At 45.1% G+C, this 20,310-nt stretch overlaps 1 protein-coding gene across 1 annotated transcript in view; it reads right to left on the minus strand.

The window, feature by feature from the left end:
- Window positions 1-20,310, minus strand: part of AP2S1 (adaptor related protein complex 2 subunit sigma 1) — a 41,254-nt gene that overhangs the window by 17,844 nt on the left and 3,100 nt on the right. The window contains exons 2-4 of the mRNA XM_078660999.1: window positions 11,860-12,009; window positions 11,123-11,236; window positions 10,681-10,740 (exon numbers count right to left, since the gene is read on the minus strand). Coding sequence (XP_078517125.1) covers window positions 10,681-10,740; window positions 11,123-11,236; window positions 11,860-12,009 — 324 coding nt within the window. The remainder of the gene's footprint in view (window positions 1-10,680; window positions 10,741-11,122; window positions 11,237-11,859; window positions 12,010-20,310) is intronic.

The raw sequence follows: 20,310 nt of genomic DNA on the forward strand, positions 1-20,310 counted from the left end.
TGCAGCAACTTGCAAATCAGCAGGCAAGGCGCTCACCTCCCGGTCTCGCTTGAGGGTGATTCGCTTCTTGTTTCTCCGATCAGAGCAGCCTCAGGGGGTCCGTTCAGGATCGGCGCATCTCATCCTTGCACAGCGCCAGGCAGATTCACGATCGGCATGCGGTGCCATTTTAGGATGACCGCATCAGCTCGTGGAAAGGCTCCAGGATTTCTGAGACCAGTGCCTCGATGCATCCAACGCCAGCAAAGGGGGGACGGGGAGAGGCCCTTAGCGCCCTGCAGAACCTCGTGGGGCCACCGCAGCCGCCATCTTGAAACCAGGCATGAGGAGAGCCTTTCACGTGGGAATGCCCACCGGAGCACCGCTCTTTCGACCCCACTCCAGGGCCTCCCCCAGGGAACCCAATGTCTCCAGCGCCGGTAGGGGGGGAAGCAAGGAGAGGCCCTCAGGACGCCGCAGCGCTTCGCAGAATCCCCGCGGCCGCCATCTTAAGGTCAGGCAGAGGGAGCCTGTCACCTCGATGCTGCTACCGGGCACCGCACCTCTGCCCTCTCTGCGGGGCTTACCGTCTGTATCCTCGTCGTCACAGTGCCTCCATCTGATCTCGGCAGCACCGCAGCGACCGCCCGGCAGCAGCTCCTCACCGTGGCTCACCGGAGCTCGCCGACCGCCATCTTGTCCTCGGGGCCAGCCGCAAAGTCCGCTCGTGGTAGCCCCCACGGGCCCCCGGGGAGCCAAAGGTAACGGCCGCTAGTGCCCTGGGCAAGAGACAACTATGCCCCTAATAACGACCCAACGTTTTTTCACAATATACAACACCTGTTACTTCAAGATGTTGACACACCACTGCTGTGGCTGGGCGACTTCAATTGTACTTAAGATGCTGCACTAGACAGGGTGCCCGCTAAAGCGGGGCCAAGTCTTTAATGACCACTGCGCTCCGTGATGTGATGCAAAACCTAAGGTTTTGGAAGGGGTACCACCCGGCGCAGCAGGTGTATACCTACCATTTCACCATACCCACAAAATGACTCGTTTTCTATCTAACCACTCCCCTGTAAGCTGCGCCTTGCAATGAGGGACTATGGGAGGGAGAGTAGGTCCTGGAGGATGACAGCTAGCATCCTAGAGAACCCGGTTGGGAGGGGGGGGGTGCTCTCTCAAGTTCTGTTGGATTAGATGTCGATCAACTGGCGTACTGCCACCAGTAGGGCAGCCATTTTCCATGCAATGTGAAGCACTAAAGGCGCTCTTGAAGGGGTTAATCATGAATTTAACCTGTGAAGTGGGTAGACAGCTTCAGCAGGATCTGGGATCGCCTGGACAAATACACGCTTAAGCAATATAGAATGCAAGCAGAAGGGAATAAGTCAGGTCAGCTACTGGCCTGGATACTCCGTATGGCGCACCCACGCCCTTGACCACACACTTGATATCGATGGATGGCACCAGGGTTGCTATCAGGGTTGGGATATTGGATGATTTTAGACAGCACTTGCTGAGAGTGTATGCCGCAGTTCCCGCCATAACCCCATACCACTATGTCCAAATCCTGGAAGGACTAGATCTCTCATGGCTGGCACCGCTGGGTGCAGAGGCCCGTGAAGGACCTGTTGGGCTGGAGGAGCTGCGCCCAGCACCGATTATATTGCCACGGGCCAAGGCACAAGTCAGAGAGGTCTTTCCGCCAGAATTCTATCAAGCATTCCTAGCAACGGTTATGCAGGATCTCTTAGAGGTTCTCTTGGAGGCACAGAAGAGCGGAGTCCTGCCCCCATCAATGAAGGGGGGGCGGGGGCAGAGATGTGCATGTTTCTTAAATCAGTTGGTGTCAAGTCTAACCGTGCTGCTTATAGACCGCTCACCATGATTAAAGCAGATGTGAAAATGCTGTGCAAGATGCTCACAAATTGCCTTGCACCTCATACGACCCAGCTGGTACATGAAGATCAGTGTGGGTTCAACCCCAGATGGAACACCGGTATGAATCTCAGACGCCCTGCCCATGTTCCTCATGAGGTGGAGCACTGGGAGCGGACGCTGTTCTCCACGGACCTGGAAAAGGCGTTCAACATGCTGCACAGGGGGTAAGAGTTATGGGTCTAGGCCCATGTTAGAAATAGGGGTGTCTGGTTGGCAATGGCTTGCACCCTGTCCAAATAGGGACCCTTATTCTAAGGGGATTACACAGCTAAGAGAACCCTTGCTCACCCAGTTGGTAGCTTGGAACGGGAAGTCAGGCTTATCTCAGAATCAATTTGTAAAGCATTTGTACAAAACACACACAGTAACACAGTGAAAACACTAGAGATGAACACCACACCAGTTCAGAAAAATAATCAATTATCTGAATAAAAAGATAAACATGACAAAAATCCAACATACAACATACACAAGTAAAGATATGAATTTTGCAGGAATAAACCAAAATAGAGCCCTTTGAAGTAGATAGCGCCAACCAGGGCCATCACTGCGTTATGAGCAACACTGTTCAGTGGTGCGGCGGCAGGAAAACCAGCAAAACAGTATCTTTGGAAATGAAGAGGCTTCTAGGACATTGCAAGAAAATCCGAAGATAAAGGCATTGCCTGCGTCAGTTCTGGAAGTCGGTGCAGAAATCAGTGAGACTCTGAAGTCAAACGCAATGTGGATCGATCTCAGGGATGTTGAAGTAAGGAACGCCACTGTTGGATGTGATGTCGCAGTCCATGCGTTGTGCTCCTCACCAGCGGTAAACACAGCTTTGGTGTAGCATGGCGTCAATGCAGAAGCGCCGTCATCGGTAGACCCGGGGCTGCGGTGTGAGACGAGACGAGGAGTCGTGCTCTTTAAGAATGGTGCCATAAGCCATGGTGCAGGCGGCAGCATCGTTGGACGAAGTCAGAGTCGATGGTGCTACCGTCGGCAAACCAGGGACTGCGATGTGAGACGGGGCGATGCATCGTGTCCTTCCCGAGCAATGCCTTCAGCCATGATGTAGGCAGCAGCGTCGATTTCGGTATGAAGCGTTGTCATTTGTTAAGTCGAGGCTGCGATGTCGTTGCATCGAGCTTCTCACGAGCGTGACCACGGCTTCAGTGCAGGTAGCGGCGATGGTGTTGGGTTGCTTTTCTTGGAATTACAGCACAACCACTCCGTTCAAAGGGCCCAGGACTGGTTTCGGCACAACTTTTCTGCTGTGAATTCTGCATTGACGAGTCCCAGTGCTGGCAATAAGGTGTGGGTTTGGGGCTGGCAAGTGGGTGCCCTTGCCAGGTCGACATGGAAATTCAAAACTGCACACATAGACACTGCAGCGGAAGGTCTGAGACATGGTTGAAGGGCTACTTGTGGAGGGCACAATCAGTGCAGGAGGCCCACTAGTAGCATTTGAATTACAGGCCCTGGGCACACACAGTGAACTTTACTAGGGGCTTACCAGTAAATCAAATATGCCAATCATGGATAAACCAACCACCACTACAATATACACAGAGAGCATATGCGCTTTAGCACTGATTCCCAGTAGTAAAGTGATCACAGTTGAAAAGCCAACAAAAACAATTCAGAAGAAAAAGGAGGAAAATGGCAAACAAAGTTGTGGGATAACTCTGCAAAAGGGCCAGGTCCAATAGCCCACAATATCGGGGATGGGTCCGTTTACTTTATACTGACCCCAGTAAAATAGTGCGCGTTGGTGAAGTCGCTCGGAGGGCTGCCCCGTCGCCCCTCCTGTTTGCCGTAGCGATGAAACTCCTGTCGATCTGGGCACGATGTGTTATGTGAGACAGGGGTGTACGATTGGGTGACGAATAACAGATCATCTTTTTCTACCCGGATAATGTGTTTTTTTATGTTGCCACTCCACGGATACATTTCCCCCATTGTTGCAACTCTTCGATGAGTTTGGGAACTTGTCTGGTCTCCACCTCAATCCCAATAAGTCCTTGATCTTTTCCTTGCCGGTGCTGGTTTCCATGCTATTGGATACCCTTCCGAACCTGGGTCTCTGATGGGATTTGGCAAGCTTTCACTATTTGAGAATACAGGTGGTCCACACAGGGGCATAGCAGCTATGCCTTAATGTGGATAAGGTCGTCGATGCCCTATGGAAATCAGTGGCCTTCAGGAACACCTTGCCACTGTCATTGACAGGCAGTCTAGGAGGGTCAAAAATAGGGATTGTTGCTGTGATGTCTGTATACGCTGCACATACGATGACACTGATGAACGTGTGGATGATGTTGGGGGAGGTCTAATTGCAGCAATGCCAGGGTGTTTGTGTTGCCTGTTTGGAGTGTGGCTTGGCACTGTGAACAGATGGAAAATGCCCACCCAAGAGACTGATTTTTGGATAATGACTCCTTCCAGCATAACCTGCAGTGTATCATGTAAATATTGCCCACACCGCTGTATATTGTTTAGTAAAACTGAAAAATGAAGGTTTAAAAAAAAAGTAGTATCAAACAGATTTGGAATCATCTGTTGCAGTGAGCACTTGGGATTACTAAGCCTAGATGTGCCAGTAAACAAGGAGCTCCTTGGTTCATTTCTGCAATCATGACTCCTTCTCTCCATGGTCAGTAGACTACATGGCAGCAGCCGCACAAGGACACAACCAGCACTCTGCTCCAGCAGTTATGGTGGAAGGGTATTTGCCAGCAGTGGCGGCTCGCCAAGTCAGTGCTGTGGGGTGGGGGAGGAGCAGGTTGGAGGGTTAGTGGAGTTTGACATATGACAGACCGGAGTAAGATAAGTAATTAAAGAAATAAAACTATTTACCTTGCGCGCGCTGCATCACCGAGTTAGCAATGCAGCGCAAGCAAGGTAAATAATTTTATTTAATTACTTACCTTACTCCTGTCCGTTGTATGTCGGATACCACTAAGCCCCCACCCTGCCTCTCCCCAGCCCCACCTCACCGCCCGCAGCACTCTCAGCGAGCCGCCACTCTTTGCCAGTCTATCAATGTAGCTGGTGTAATCGTCTTGAGGCAATTCGGTCTCCGAATCAGACAGTCTTTGCAGTTGATAAGGCCAAGGCAGACTTAACTCAGCAGTTGGACAAAGAGACCTGTGAACCATTAGCATATCAAGCATCTTCTCAGTACTCTCCACATTTCTTATAGTCACTCTGGCCCATTCCACAAACCATGCTGGACAGCTGGGATCTCCACCACAGGCAAGTCAGATTTCGGAAGGACAAGGCACTCTCCTGCTCACTCTCAGAAGGCAGGCAGCTCCCAACATAACTGGCAGATCCACAGCTTCCTAAAGCAAGGCTTTCCGAAACCAGGCCATGTCCCCATACCTAATGGAGATGGTTTATCAGCGGATTCACCCTTATGGGAAAGTATAGAAGTGTTGATCCAGACTATGTCTCCTACAAAGGTGGAAAGCACACAGCTTTGTTTAAAGTGGAGCAGCGGCGAGGCAGTGTCCTAGTCAGGAGATAATCTTGATATTTGTGTGACTATAGGTACCCCTTCCCTCCCGTTTTGGAGGCTCATGGGGCATTATCTGGGCGATATAAGAAACCGATTCAGCAATAAACCCATTGGGGTATAGTATACTGTGCGTGTTAAATTTATGTGCACCACTTAGTTAGGACTATATGTAAATACACAGTTGTTTTGATTGGAGTGTAGTAGGGATCTCTTCTAGGTCCTGATGAGAAGCCAGGCGAAGGCTTCGAAACATGTCGACGCAGGAGACACTGCTCAATAAAGCATAGTATCTCCACCTCATTCCCGACTTTTAACGATACCAGCTCAAACGAACATTTAAATTTATTTTTTCCACGGAGCCAGGTATTTTTTTGATTTTTCATCATTCACCATTCACTCATTTCTGACCCTTCCACTCACACTCCTACACCACACATAGTATTGTTTTTCATAACCAGTGCTCCCATGTAGTCGTAGGTCGCAGCACACCCAGTCCTGCAGTGGGGTGGGAAGACCCCTATGATGAAGCATGCCACCAAGGGTACTTTTGGTGGGTGAGGGGTATTTAAACAAAGCTGAGTGCTTTCCACCACTGTAGGAGACACACGTAGTCTGGAGGAATACTTACTTCTGTACTTTCCCATAAGGGTGGATCCCTCTGTTTTTTGACAATATAACTTAAGGAGGACGTATCCACTTCTTCTGCTCTTTTGAGCATTACCGCTTCACTCCCTTCTTGTGTTACTTTGATAGTTTATCAGCAACACCAGTATGGGAACACAGCAGCTCTTCTCCTCAGACATGAAGCAGCTCAAACCAGAACAAAATGGGTACGTTTGGGACCCATTTTTATATGGTATTTTTAGACATGGATGTATATCTACTGTCTGTTTTTAGAAACCGGCTGGCCTGGTTTCTTTATAGGTAATGGCTCCTCACAGCAGGTAGGAGCATTGTTGGTTTATGATCCGAGTGCCAAAAACACAAGTAAAATAAATGTAAGGCTCAGCGCCTGGGTCTCACCAGCCTGCCAGAATGTGTCACTCAAAAGAAAAATAAATGATCCAGGGTCGCCCCAGAAAATTCTGTTTCATTAAAAGCGGTCTCTGCTGACTCATCACCATTAAGCAAATGACAGTTCTTGGAAAAGACTAATCATAATCCCCGACTAAAAAATGCTATAGAGAATTTCGAAAGGCAGTCCTGTCTCCACGTTTCTATGCTTCTGTGCAAAATGTACATACTCCTCTTCAGGATGGCAGGCAATACACTTTTACAGCCCAGGGGACTATTTAACAAGCTTCATCTTTTGCCATGTCATTCCAGAGGCTATCCAAAATAGATCCCACTGGGAACCGCATATATATATACACACACACTCGCAAACAATAGAGAGTCCTGCTACAATACAGGCACATGCACTAGATATTCACACAAGGATGGCAGCATAGGATCTGGTTGCGACATGAGTGGAACTCAAGCAGGCTTTCTTTCTTATCCCTGAACAGGTAAAAAGGCCTAATCATATATTGCTCACCCAAAATATGGTAGGAAGCCACCACTAATCAGGGTACATGGTCAGGGACACAGACAGAAGGGAACACTTTTGACAACTCTCCATGACCTCAGAGCCAAGCTCTGGGCCTCAATGTCAATTTTGAGCCAAAGCCTCCAGCACACCCTCAGGATTCTGTGTGCACTGAACCCAAAATTAAGTCAGAATAGCAGATTCACGTGCAGTTTGGTCACTCGGGGCAAGGGTGCATGCCCTTTACCATGTAGCGTCCCCGCCCCTGACATCAAAGAAACTGGTGAGCTTTTATAATAATAATATTAATAGATGCATTTATAGAGAGCATGGTTACACTCAGCCAGTGTGTCCCCGCGCTACGGTGCAGAAACTGCCACAACCCCTACCCAGCCTAGCCCAGCATGCCTATCCTGTAGGGAAAAGATAAGTTTTCAGATTTTTTCGGAAGATAGCTTCCGAGCCCTCCAACCATAGGCTCACAGGGAGCTTGTTCCAATGCTGAGCTGCCAAAAAGCGGAACGAGCAGCCGCCCATCCTAGCTCTCTTAATGGCAGGGACGCACACCCGGCCTGTCCCCACCGATCTCAGTTGGCGTGTTGGAGAGTAGAGCCTCAATAAATCAGACAGATAGGATGAACAAGTCCCCTGAATGATACGATGGCAAACGCACAGTGCCTTAAACAGGACTCTCTCCCTTATCGGCAGCCAGTGCAGGAAAGCCAACGCAATCTTCGAGGAGGCCCTCCTAGGGAGCATAAGAATTATCCGAGCAGCCGCTTTCTGTATAACTTGAAGCCTTTGCATACATTTACCCGTGACCCCCAGAGACAGAACGTTGCTATAATCAAGGCGCGAGGTTACCAGGGCATGCACCATGGTCTTTCTGGCTGCGGTGGGCAGCATGTCCAGGGTTTTCCGGTGGCCCCTCAGGACTCCAAAACAAGCCCCTGCTACCCGCCTGGTGTGATACTCGAAAGATAGTTTCGTATCCAGCCAAACCCCTAAGTTAATTGCCCACTCGCAGGGCATCTGGGTGGACCCCAGACATTGGGGCCATCATGCCGATGACCACACCGACAGTGCTCTTCCCACCACAAGCACCTCGGTCTTACTGCCATTCAATTTCAGGCAGTTATTCGCCATCAATGATGCAAGATCTTGCATGCAAGCCACAAAGTTGGAGGCTGCCGTCTCCTGTGCTTGTGTCAGGGAGACCACTAGCATGCGTGTCATCGGCATAGGACACAATCCTGATCCCAAAACCATCTGCAATCTCCACTAACGGTGTAACAGAGATTAAATAGGGTCGAGCTCAGGGTTGATCCTTGCGGTACTCCCTGTTTCAACTTGATGATCCTGGAGTAATGAGAGCCCTGCCTCACCTGAAAGCTGCGCTTGGACAAGAAGGATTTCATCCAGTTCAATGCCCTCCCTGCCAATCCTCCTTTCCTCAGACACTGCAGCAGCGTATGGATGAAAAAGCTGAATAAATCCCCTTCGGATCTGACAAACATGCGCCCCATTTCACTCCTGCCTGTTCTAGGAAAGATCACGGAACAGATAGTGTACCGGGAGCTAAAAGCATTTGTGGAGAACCACAACATTCTGCACCCACAGCAATCTGGCTTTCGCCCCAGCCACTCTACTGAAACGGCCCTGATAGAACTCTCCGATTCCATCAAGTTCCTGCAGGATGAGGGAAGGAAAGCCGTCCTCATCCTGCTCGATCTCACAGCAGCGTTCGATACAATCTCTCATGTCATCCTGATCGATAGGATGCGTGAGATTGGCGTGACAGACACAGCCTTGGCATGGGTAAAATCTTTCCTGACCAATAGGTCCCAATCTGTGTCTTTGGGTCCCCACCTATCCAGCGAAAAAACCATGACATCGGGAGTACCGCAGGGGTCCATATTAAGCCCATTACTTTTTAATATCTATATGGCACCCCTTCTGGCTGTGATAGAGTCTCATGGGATCCTTGTCACGTCATATGCTGACGACACCCAACTCGTCGTCTCTATCGACAAAAACTGCACGGATACAGAGCTGCGGTTTCAGAATTGTCTCACTGAGGTATTTCAGTGGTTGAATACAAACCACTTGAAGTGTAACAGCGGGAAAACCGAAATCATACCATTAGGGAAAGATTTACTCTTTTGCCCCAAGGATTGGTGGCCCAAAGATTCAGAGGCCCCGCCTAGTGCAGTGACTTCTGCTCGCAACCTGGGCGTGCAATTTGATGCAACCCTCTCCTTCGACGATCACGTCAGGATTACGGCCGGTTGCTGTTTCGGACTCATCAAATCTCTAAAAAAAAAATTTGACTTCCTCCCCATTGCTTCTAGGAAATCGGTCGTAGTTGCATTAATACTTTCCCGACTCGATTATTGCAATGGGTTGATGGCCGGAGTGAAAGAGTCCACTTTGAAGAAGTTGCAAAGTGTACAGCACGCTGCTGCAAGACTGATGTTAAAACTACCCAGGAAATCTTCAGCCTCAGCAGCATTAAATTGTCTCCACTGGTTGCCTCTGCATAAGAGAATCCTTTTTAAACTCTTACTAACAGTTTTTAAAGCCTTGAAAAACATAGGTCCTAAATATCTCGCCAACCGTTTTATCCACTATGACCCCGTACGCTGTCTGAGATCCTCAGGGACCAACCTCACTAAGATCCCAAGGTATAAATACAAAACCAGGGGTGGAAAAACTTTCACAGTCCTTGCAGCAAGGGCTTGGAACAACCTGCCCGTAAACCTCAGACTGATTGAGACTGAGAGTCTTTTCAGGAAACAACTGAAGACTTGGGTCTATCAGCAATCCGATACCTATGTGATGGCAGCCATCTAGATCCTCTATCATCCAATCTTACACACGCTCATTTAGCGCCAAGATGCTCCCTTCGGAGCGAAAGGCTGCGCTTAATAAATACCCATAAATATCAAATATCAAATGGTGAGCCACAGTGTCGAAGGCGGTGCTTAAATCCAGCAGGATTAAGGCCGCCGTCTGTCCCTCATCCACGTATTTGCTGATGGTTTCCGTGGCGTTCAACAGGGCTGATTCCATCGAGTGGAGTGCCCGAAACCCAGACTGCGTGGGATGCAAAATATTGTGTTTTTCAATATGCCCAATAAGTTGTGTATTTACTACCTTCTTCGCAACCTTTGCGAAGTAGGGGGGTAAAGAGATTGGGCGAGGATTATCAAGTTGATCTGGGCTAATATGCGGTTTCTTGGGTAGCGGAAGGACTACTGCTTCCTTCCATCTCACTGGCACGGTCCCGGTCATGAAAGAGAATTCCAATAGGTGTCTAATGCATGGCTCAAGAGTTCCAATGCTCCCTCCAAGTACTTTAGGGGAGGCAGGGTCTCTTGGGGAACCAGACTTGACACTCATACAGATTTTCGTAAACAGCTCTGTAGGTGGCACGGTAAATCTAACAATGCATTCACCCTCTGGAATGTGTCCTACTTCTCCAAGGATCTCGTGATCGACACTAGCAGAGTCCGGAAAGGTGGAGTAAATTTTCTCCACCTCATCTGCAAAGAAATCCGCCACACGATTACATGATTCCTCTGTACCAATTGCTCTCATATTGTGGCAATACTGACTGCCTTACTACCAGCAACCCTAGACACTGCCTGTGCTTTGCCGCTATATAATATTACAGTTAAGCACTATGGTTTATTCTAATACATTCAAACCAAGCAAAAGCACTTACTTTGTAGAAATTGAACACAAGATCAAGCTCGCAGACGTTGTGGAAGTATTCATTCAGCACCTGGGGAAAAACATGGAACAATTTAGATCCTGGTTTTGCAAGAACGCTAATCATAAGCAAAGAAAACTTCTAATCTAAGTAATGTATATTCTTCAGTTCTGCCCGAGTTAAAGTGCTAATGTTTCTCTTGCTAATGAATGCAACTTATAGGGGCCCAGGGGTTTAAAATCAAGATATTCATCAATCCTCCTTCACCCCATGTGTACTATCTTTATAAACTACGATCATACCTCCGAGGCAAAACATACATGTTGGAAGTATTACTCATGGCGAAATAAAACAAGTGCATTGTAAACTATTATCCCTTTCTCAGCTATCGGGTAAAATAAAACGACCAACTGAAGGGGCATAAGTATGTGTATAGCTTGCAAAGACATCTTACCTCCACAAAGTTGTGAATTGCCTCCAGATATGCCAAATTATTGTCGTTCACATCAACGCATATGCAGAAGTACAAACCCGCGTAGCGCCGATAAATGATCTTAAAGTTTCGGAACTAGACAGAACGGAAAAATAGGAAGTGCATGTTATTCATTTTCTGTCAGGGAAATCCTCCAAAACCAAAAGATGAAGTTGCACACAACTTCTTCACAAGCAAACAAATATAGACTCCAACCATTACATAATTGATTCAAGGCCGAGGGGAGGCAAATGGTAAACATCCAACGGTTCTTTCCAATTAGTGTTTGAAGAAAAGCTGTACTCAGTTTAGCCTGCGTGTTCTTAACTATTTTGAAAGTGAGATCCAACCTGCCAGCCTAATTACTCAATGATGTATGCAATCAGCTGTCAAGGATGTACTGAACTTAATAACATCAATGAAATAATCCAACTTGACCAATGTTTTGGTTTGAATTTAGTTTAGTGAACACGGGCAGTAAAGTTGCTTGCTAAATCCATTTTCCCAGTATCCTAAACTTAGCAGCGGAAATTGGGACTCAGACACGTGCAGGGGGCAAGATTTGCCCTGCAAAATCGAAACCTGGACTAGTGGACATGCACAGATGAGGTAGAAGCGGATTGTGCAATTGACATGCTATGTGGGTAGTGGGAAGGGGAAAGCCTTCAATATATGTGCTGGGGTCGTCAGAGCTGACAACGGAAAACTGGCAGTCTTACCTCTACAAAGTTGGTGTGTTTTGCATCACGAACAGTTACAACCGCATGAACCTCCTCAATCAACTTCTGCTTCTCATCATCGTCAAACTGCATGTACCACTTGGCCAGTCGAGTTTTCCCTGCACGGTTCTGTATCAATATAAACCGGATCTAGATAGGGGAGAAATAAACAAGAGCATGAGAATAAGAAACTACCAAGAGTAAGCATAGAAATACAAGTGAGTGACCTCCCCAAAGCTCAAATGTGGCTCGAGCCCAATGTCTGGGTTTAACTCGGCCCTTCATCATCTGGAGCTGTAGACCAAAGAAGTGGACAAAGCATTCATGTCCCTTCCATATTTTTCAGCTCAATAAAAACAATCGTGAAAATTAAAATTCAGCATCCAACTAAGCGCCACTGAATCATGCATGTTCTGTACACACCAAAAAAACAATCCGAAAAGTAATCGTTTCATTTCAAAAGTTTTCATCTGAAATCTACTAAATTCAGGCAAGGGAAGGTCTATTACAATAAGTGAAAGTTTTTCTAGACACTGCAGCGGGCTTCAGGCACCATCCATTGATAAGCATCCTTTTACCACAGCAGCAAGATAACAGGTCTTCGGAAGTTACTTTCCGTCTATGAAACCCATCAGAATGCAGACATTTCCACAAGAGGTGCTTTGACCCACTTTTAACATTGAAACACTGAGTAAATAGAATTGGAATGGGAATTTCTATTCCAAAGTATGATACATGCATAATTAGGTCTTTCCATGACTTTTTTACCTGCCTTCTTCAGATTTACCTACACCTAAAAAAAAAGCTCCCGTACAAAAGAGAAAAAAAAAAATTAAAAAAAATCTATGAAAATAAAAATACAATCCACTCACTTTATTTCCCTGTCAGAGGTCAAAAGGAGACACTTAATCTTACTAGCCAAAGTGATCCTGGAAAAAGGCCACTGCATTTTGTGTCAGGGAAAGGCATGCCAGGAGCCAAGGACAGCAGAAGCATTGTAACCAATCTGCATCCCAGAGGCAACATAGAGCAGCAACAATAATTCTCCAGACCTAGAGAGGTGGCTGACTGGTAGTCTGTGCTCATCAGGGACTTCAAGTGCTATAATCCATCCCCACCCAGAATCTGAAAATCTAAAACAATAAGTTCTGGGAAAGTCAGTTTGTAGGTTTAATGCATAGATTTCTTATTTGTTGTATCGTATTTAGGGCTCGCACCGAAAAGCGCGCAAAAGCGCGCTCTCGCAGAGAGCACTATAGCTGTCGGCTCAGCCGACAACGAGTGGAAAGTGGAGACAAGACCTGGCCACGCGCAGCACTTTGTCATAGGATAACGTTGCGCGCGTGAACTTCTGCTGTTTCCAGCATGGCAGAAAGAATCAGATCACGTTGCGCGCCTCGTGAACAGTTCACGTGACTGACTTTGGAATGCAGGGGGAGTCTACAGAGGGGCGCGCGGCGCAGTTCACGAGGCGCTGATAAACAGGCTGGTTCTTTGTGTGAGCATTCCACGAGAATGCATGTTCTTGTTATTTATGTCGTTATTTTTACAGAGGGATTGTATTTATTTCTAATAATATTTGTTTGTGTGTGGCTGCGCTGCCTTAATGTTGTCAGTGGCACTTACTTCGCAAACGTGCGATGCTCACTTATTACAGTGTACACTGGCCGCGTTCCGTGATTTCTAGAAAATAAACTGATCAGCTTGGCTGAGCTCGGCAGAGACTTATAACAGGCAAGTCGCGGGTGTTTCAGGGAGGTGGATGTACTATAGAGCTGAGTGTGCTGACTTTGCTCTAGTCCCGTCTTTTCTGATGCCCTCCCACCACACTCCGACACAGGTGCAGGCTCCGTAGAAACTTATTAAAGGTGAGCAGCTGGTATTTAATTTAGGTGGCTGCACTACGGAGCGGAGTGTGGTGGTGTTTTTTTTTTTTTTGATTTTGAGAGTGAGCGTAGTACCTGCACTTCTCAAGAGGGACGTAATACTTTTACTTGAAGAGTGCCGACACTTCTCAGAAACAAGGAGCAACGGGTACCTGCACTTCCATTTTTGTATATTTTAGGCACGGTCTAGACGTGCAGGATGTATACAGTGTTGGAAATATAAATATAAAAGCACAGCTTCTCACTAGCCCAGACTGCCCGTTTGCTACAGACAAGCGGAGGTACTCTCCAATTAAAAGAACTGAACCTCTGCTGAGAGGTACTGGTCCTCTCCCTTGCAAGTTAGAGGGGTGCTCGAGGGTACCGGCCCCCTCAAAGCATGTGGTTATACCCCCAGTGGCAAAGCCATGTACGTTTTGATAATCTTTGTGTCAACGCCAGGGATACAACTACCACGTTATTTACCCACCTGACAGGAATAGGAGCGCTTCAATACAGACTACAGGCGATGCTGCGAGTGACTGCAGAACAAAGCCGTGGCTAGGTTCTTTTTGCTGTGTGGGTTGCTGGCAGTGTCCCTGTTGGTGGGTGTATTGATGAGTTTGGACATTTTAGAGATTACATTAAAACATTGATTAGACTGAAAATATATTTGTTCGTTAAAGTTTCTTAACAGTTTCATCGAGTCGTCTGCATGTTGTGTGTGTTTAAGTGTCACTGTGAAATTGTGACTTTACGTTGTATAATTGAAGTTCTCGGTGTATCAAAGTCATGGGCGAGATTTTTGTTCGGGAAATTTATGGTTTTCTACTAACGTTTCAGAATAAAGCATAACACATCGGCAGTTCAAGACCACAAGTTAAATCTTCTGAAATTGCTCAAATATTGTGAGCTAACTTCTCACTCCCGGAATGCAAGACTTGAGCTCACGTGCTGTCACAGATGACCTCACGAGTGGCACCGCCCAAGATACTACATCAGCAAAACTGCAACAGCATTGTCAGTTAACAGATATTCCTGCATCTGATCCATACATAAACTCGTGTGCCATTGAAGTGAAACATTGAAAATAGTAATTTTATCTTGGAAAATGCACGCATTGCATTCATTAACATGCAAATGGTCACACAACGGGTGTATTGTTTGTAGCTTCAGTGGTAACCTCAGAGTGGTCATAAACAGGGCCTGACGTAATGTGTGTGGTCAGGGCGGGTGCACTGGGGCGCTAGGGAGTGAGAAACGAAAACATAGCTAGCTGAAGAATTACAGTACTTTTTAGGTTTGGCTTGACCTATTTATATGCCAAAGCTTAATGCTAGTAATATGAGCTGTGCGATGCAAAGTGCTATTGTGGGCTTTGTGGTCATTTGGGTGCAAGGTTTTAGCCTCTGGTCCCTATTTTCTATATGATATCTGCCGGTTTACTGGTATGACGCTAGTAAAAGCAAGTTCTGCCTGAGAGCTTGCCAATGAAACTGCCTGATCATGTTAGCAAGAAATTCATTTCAAAGCTCCCTCACATCACTTGTCGCATGCCCGTTATCATGCAGGGACTCTGATGCCGTCTACCGACTTTGTTACCTTACGTATTTAGGAGGTGAATTACAAGACCTCGGGGTTCTTCGTATTTTGCTCCTTACTTGGAGCAATATTTACAAGAGAGTGCCTTAACAGATATACACCGCTCTGGAATCGATATTTTTACTATACTTTTTCCTTCATTGGATTATCATTTTCCTTAAGGCGTTCTCCGATGTACAAGATTTTTTGAAATACCCCATGGAGTAATATGCCCTGTTTGACATTGGACGTGGAGTTATAAGTACTCTTTTCTTGATTTACCTACATACGGCACTTCGAAGCGACACTCTGCCTGCATTGTCATCTGTACGCTCGCTCACTATGTGCCGCGTTTGAATATATGCCCTGACGAAGTTACATACTGTAACGAAACGCGTTGGCTGTTCTATCTGGTTTAATTACAGAAATAAAGAAGAGCACTTTTGGAATAACAACATCGCCTCCTTAATCTTTTTGAGTGCGCCTCCTATCTTTTGCTTACATTATAAACACGCATTCACAAAGCCAGTAGGCCTGGCCTTCACCAGCTGGCGTGATAGATTTTTCTTTTATTTCTTATTGTAAACAGGCAAGAAAAAGGTAACAAGCATTTGCAATGCAATAGCTCTCGCATTTTCCCGAGTTTGAGCTATTACCATTGCTAATAACAATTCCTTTTATTTTTGTTTTCTTTTTTTAAAACATAAAGGGCATTGTCATTTACAATACCAATAGCTTAAACTCGGGTAACTGCGAAACCTACTGCATTGCAAATGCTTGTTCTAAATTGTACTAGGTTTATCCATGCTTCTTGTAAGGCTGCAGGCATGGTCTAGCTACCAGTGCATCACGAAGCTTGGTAACTTTAAGCAATTACTTTTACTAGGTCCATGCAGCATCGTTCCTACCCAGGCTTAATCTCACATAGATTCCACTTAGTGGGCTACAATTTATCCCACGTAATTTCCTATTGTTATTATGCTTACTTCATCTGCATGACTGTTACTTGTGGCAGGTGGTTTGAAAAGAAAGGTCTTGCGACTATGGACAGTTGTGAGGGATAGACGTATTTTATCCTGCGAATAGATGATAATCATGGAGATCTCACAATAAAAAGTTTAGCAAAATTCATATGGAAAACAACTATCACATAGCATTCGTAGGACCTCTAGTATTTACAGGAATTGTGCATGCTACAGACTAAAACAAAATATGTAACTTGAACGACCCTCTCAGTTTACACAGCTGAGGATCATCTAAAGAAGAGTGTGTGCATGAGACCTGATTGAAAGATATTTAAACTCACTCTCTGGCTTCCAATTGTTGTAGTGGCTGGGGTGTGGAGTTTTATAAAATATCTGCTTGCCCTAAGCAAGCAGCAAGTCAGTAATATATCCGTAATTCAACTAAAAACATTTGTCCATTTTGGTGCCAATCAGTGAGGGGACAAATTAGGACCGTGTTCTCATCTTATCAGGGTCCTGATGACCGTCTGTCTGACTATGTGGTAGATTCAGAGTTCTCGGTGAGTCTATGCATACTTACTGATTTTGACGTTGAAGGGTATTCACTAACTTTTCCTCAATATTCTCCCACACTAGAAAAGGTTGGATGTTTACACATGAAGAGGGCAGGAGTTAAAATGTTTTGAGGGTGAGAAAAAAAGGCTATGGAGAAAGCATGAATTTGCAAATCGCGCAGCAGCTTTTCCGATAGCTAACATAACATAACACAACATGTGTATATAGGGTCTCTTGGCACTGAAATATTAGATGTTATTGTTACTCAATGATACTCAGGTTATCAACCTTGGAAGGAAGAAAGGCAGTCGACATGCTGGGACTCGAACCTCTAACCAAGTATATTTGCTTATGCGAAAATGAAATGAATAAAAGTTTGCTATGAGAAAGTTTTACAGACATATTTAGGTAAAATTGTGTGAATTTCTGAAAGTCATACATCTGCAAGATTAATTGCGCACTTTTGGGTTTTTCTGTAAGAAATGGGGCCTTGGCTTATTATCATGTTGCCAAGATCACTTTCCACTAGTTGGCCCTCATATTTTTTTTTTTATATTGTCATGCTGCAAACAAAGTTGCGTAACAGTTTAATAAAACGAAATTTACAGCTGCATTGTTTTGTGTACTTTATATTTCAAAAGCAAAAAATCACAAATATTGTTGAATGAGTGCTGCATGTAATCAGACAGTATTCTGGGAGCCTAAGACGTAGTACCAAAAAATTAATACATGTGTATATGTTTTTGAACCAGAACCGCTCAATAATGAAAGCTGAGCTCAATTCATTCCGTTACTGCGCTGGCCCTAAAAGTAAAGGCTCTGCATTAGTGAATCATATAAATAAGTCGAAACAACACACATGTAAAAATGAATATCTTGCTGTAGTGCCAGACAATCCTTTCACAGATCTGTACTGTAATCTGGCAGCCAAAGGGATTGTGTTTCAAGAGGCCGGGCCTTGTTGTCCAAAGTAAATATGAAAACGTGTTGCCCTTGATATGTCCTGGGCGTTGGGCGATAGGAATTCCACAACCCAGAGTGGGCAGAAATATCTCACTAACCGTCTATTCTCGCTCTTTTGCTGCTCACATGAGCATCTTGAGGTCAATAGTCCTTTCTGTAGATGTATTTTCTCCTACTCTTTTATCTCAACCTATAACCCTCGCCCACAATAATACAGTAAGAACGCCTTACACCACAACTGCAAATGTTTGACACAGAGGATCTCTCAACACATTTCGGCAATGACTGTCATGTGCTCACTGGAAACAGAATAAATATGGATATCTAATTTCTCATCCTGTTTGCATCCAACAAGAATAGTAGACATCACCTAGAGAACAACTTTATAAACCAACGAATCGTCCTAAGGTTGAAACCCCCAAAATGTGCACTTCTGCAACAACAGTCTATGCAGAAGAAAGGTAGAGATATAAGCTAGTACATAACTTACATTTCGTGCATTTCACACTGCTAAAATGTTCCCCTATTTTAAAACGCTTTTCATAGGCTTTGCCTAATACAATCCACAAGCGTACTTCCATCAACCTAAGATTATTAAGTAAATGCCTTAAACCACAACCAAAAACACTGAACAAGTTACTGCAAACTATTCCCTGGGACAGACACCAGTTTTATATTTTTTTTAAACACATAACCAAGAAAGCATTGTTCCCCACAGACTCCGAGTCAATGTCACGGTTTGTGGGGATGAATATAACCTTTTAGGATAATCGCATACAAAACAATTACAGGATAAAACATTTTCATTTTGAAAACGCCTTGATTTTCAAAAACTGCAACAATGTTTTTTGCTCTTATCTGGCGGAACGTTTCGACATCTGACTTGGATTCAAAAATGGATCGTTTCTAATTAATCTTAGGACTGATTAATTCAAGCAACATAAATGTATTCAATAGTAACAATACTTTTTCTAAGCAGGTGATTTTGAACCAACCAAGGTAGCATTGGCGAGGTTAGTGTAGCAGTAGCCGCAAACGTGACGAGATGCACCCCACCCATGTCCTCGTGTTCAGCTGCGGCACTAAGTGTTACACGCACACTTTATCACTTCTGCACAGCCCCAAACAGGAGATAGCAGGAAAAGGAGGCTGCAGAGTCAGCCCTAATGCCAAAGTTGTATCTCAGGAAATCCTGCTCCTTTACAGGATATGGTTGGTCTGTATCAGTAAGTAATGCCTGGCGTGCACAGCTACAGGGAGAGAACACAGTAAAACCAGAGAGCCAAGTAAAAGAGGTACTGAGACCGTTCACAAAGGATTCAAAAATGGAAAGGAAAAACCAACGAACTACACCTCTCCAAACAACTCATACATGTCCATCTAAGCCGAATGCCAACTGAAAATTGTCCATTTACTCAAACATAATAAAGCACACAGGGATTATAACAAATCGAAAAACCATGTTGAAACATCATGGCACTGGAACTAAATATGGCCATCCCACTGCCGCATCCTAATGGATAAAAAGATGCAACGTGCAAGGTCATGGACAGTGTAACAATTTCAGCCGAAGATCACTAAAAACCACGTGGGGGAAGTGTTAGGCTCTGATTACAACTGGACCTGAAAATGTCGACTCCTGCCCACGTCCCATACTCTTACACCCCGAAGCAGCATTGCATGAATGCTTTCCTACGATTCAATATCTTCATTACCATAGTCTACATTCTTGTAATGTTCTTCTCCTATCACTCCAACTCTTGAGAAACTTTTGGCAAGAATGTGTGTCTCTTGTTAACTCAATGTGTTCTAATGTTCTCTGGGCTTAAATTATCCCCATTAAAACAAATTTAATTAAAAAAGCTCACACTCCCAAAATGCTAATATTTGGACATTAACAAAATGCAAACTACGTATATAATTTTGCACTGCATTTTTATTTACTATTGCATTTTCTATAAATGTCAACTTTTAACTTGGACAATTAGTTGAATTCCAAAGCAGGATATAAATGTTTTAAGTGATGGGTAAATTTGTCTCTATAGAATGATGCACCAATCAGTTGCAAGGTTTCCAAATTAAAAAAATAGAACTGTTAATGTTAACCTTAATTTAAAAAGTTTGATTTTACACAACAGCACACTTCCAAAAAGTTAAAAGCTTAAAGTGGGTAATTTTGTAAGAGAAAAGCAGATGCATCGCTGCAGACTGACACCTCTGCTAACCGTCCCTATAGACATGAAGGCATGCAACAGTGGAACATCTTTCTCTGCACAGGTAGCAAAATTATTGAACATCCAAGGGAAAAAACATCCTAATGAAAAAACATCCACGACCACCTGAAACTCAGGAAGGTGCTAAAGACCTCGTTCTTCCTCAACAGGTGAGAAACAATAGCACAGTCGTGGTCTGGATAGCAAAACCTCCGTCCATAATGTCCAACATCAAAATACTTCCCACATAAACCAAGCTTCAATTGACAGACCATTCTACCCGGACAAGACACTGCACTATACAGCTGA

This window comes from Lissotriton helveticus, chromosome 9 (assembly GCF_964261635.1).
Source record: "Lissotriton helveticus chromosome 9, aLisHel1.1, whole genome shotgun sequence".
NCBI classification, from domain to species: Eukaryota; Metazoa; Chordata; class Amphibia; order Caudata; family Salamandridae; genus Lissotriton; species Lissotriton helveticus.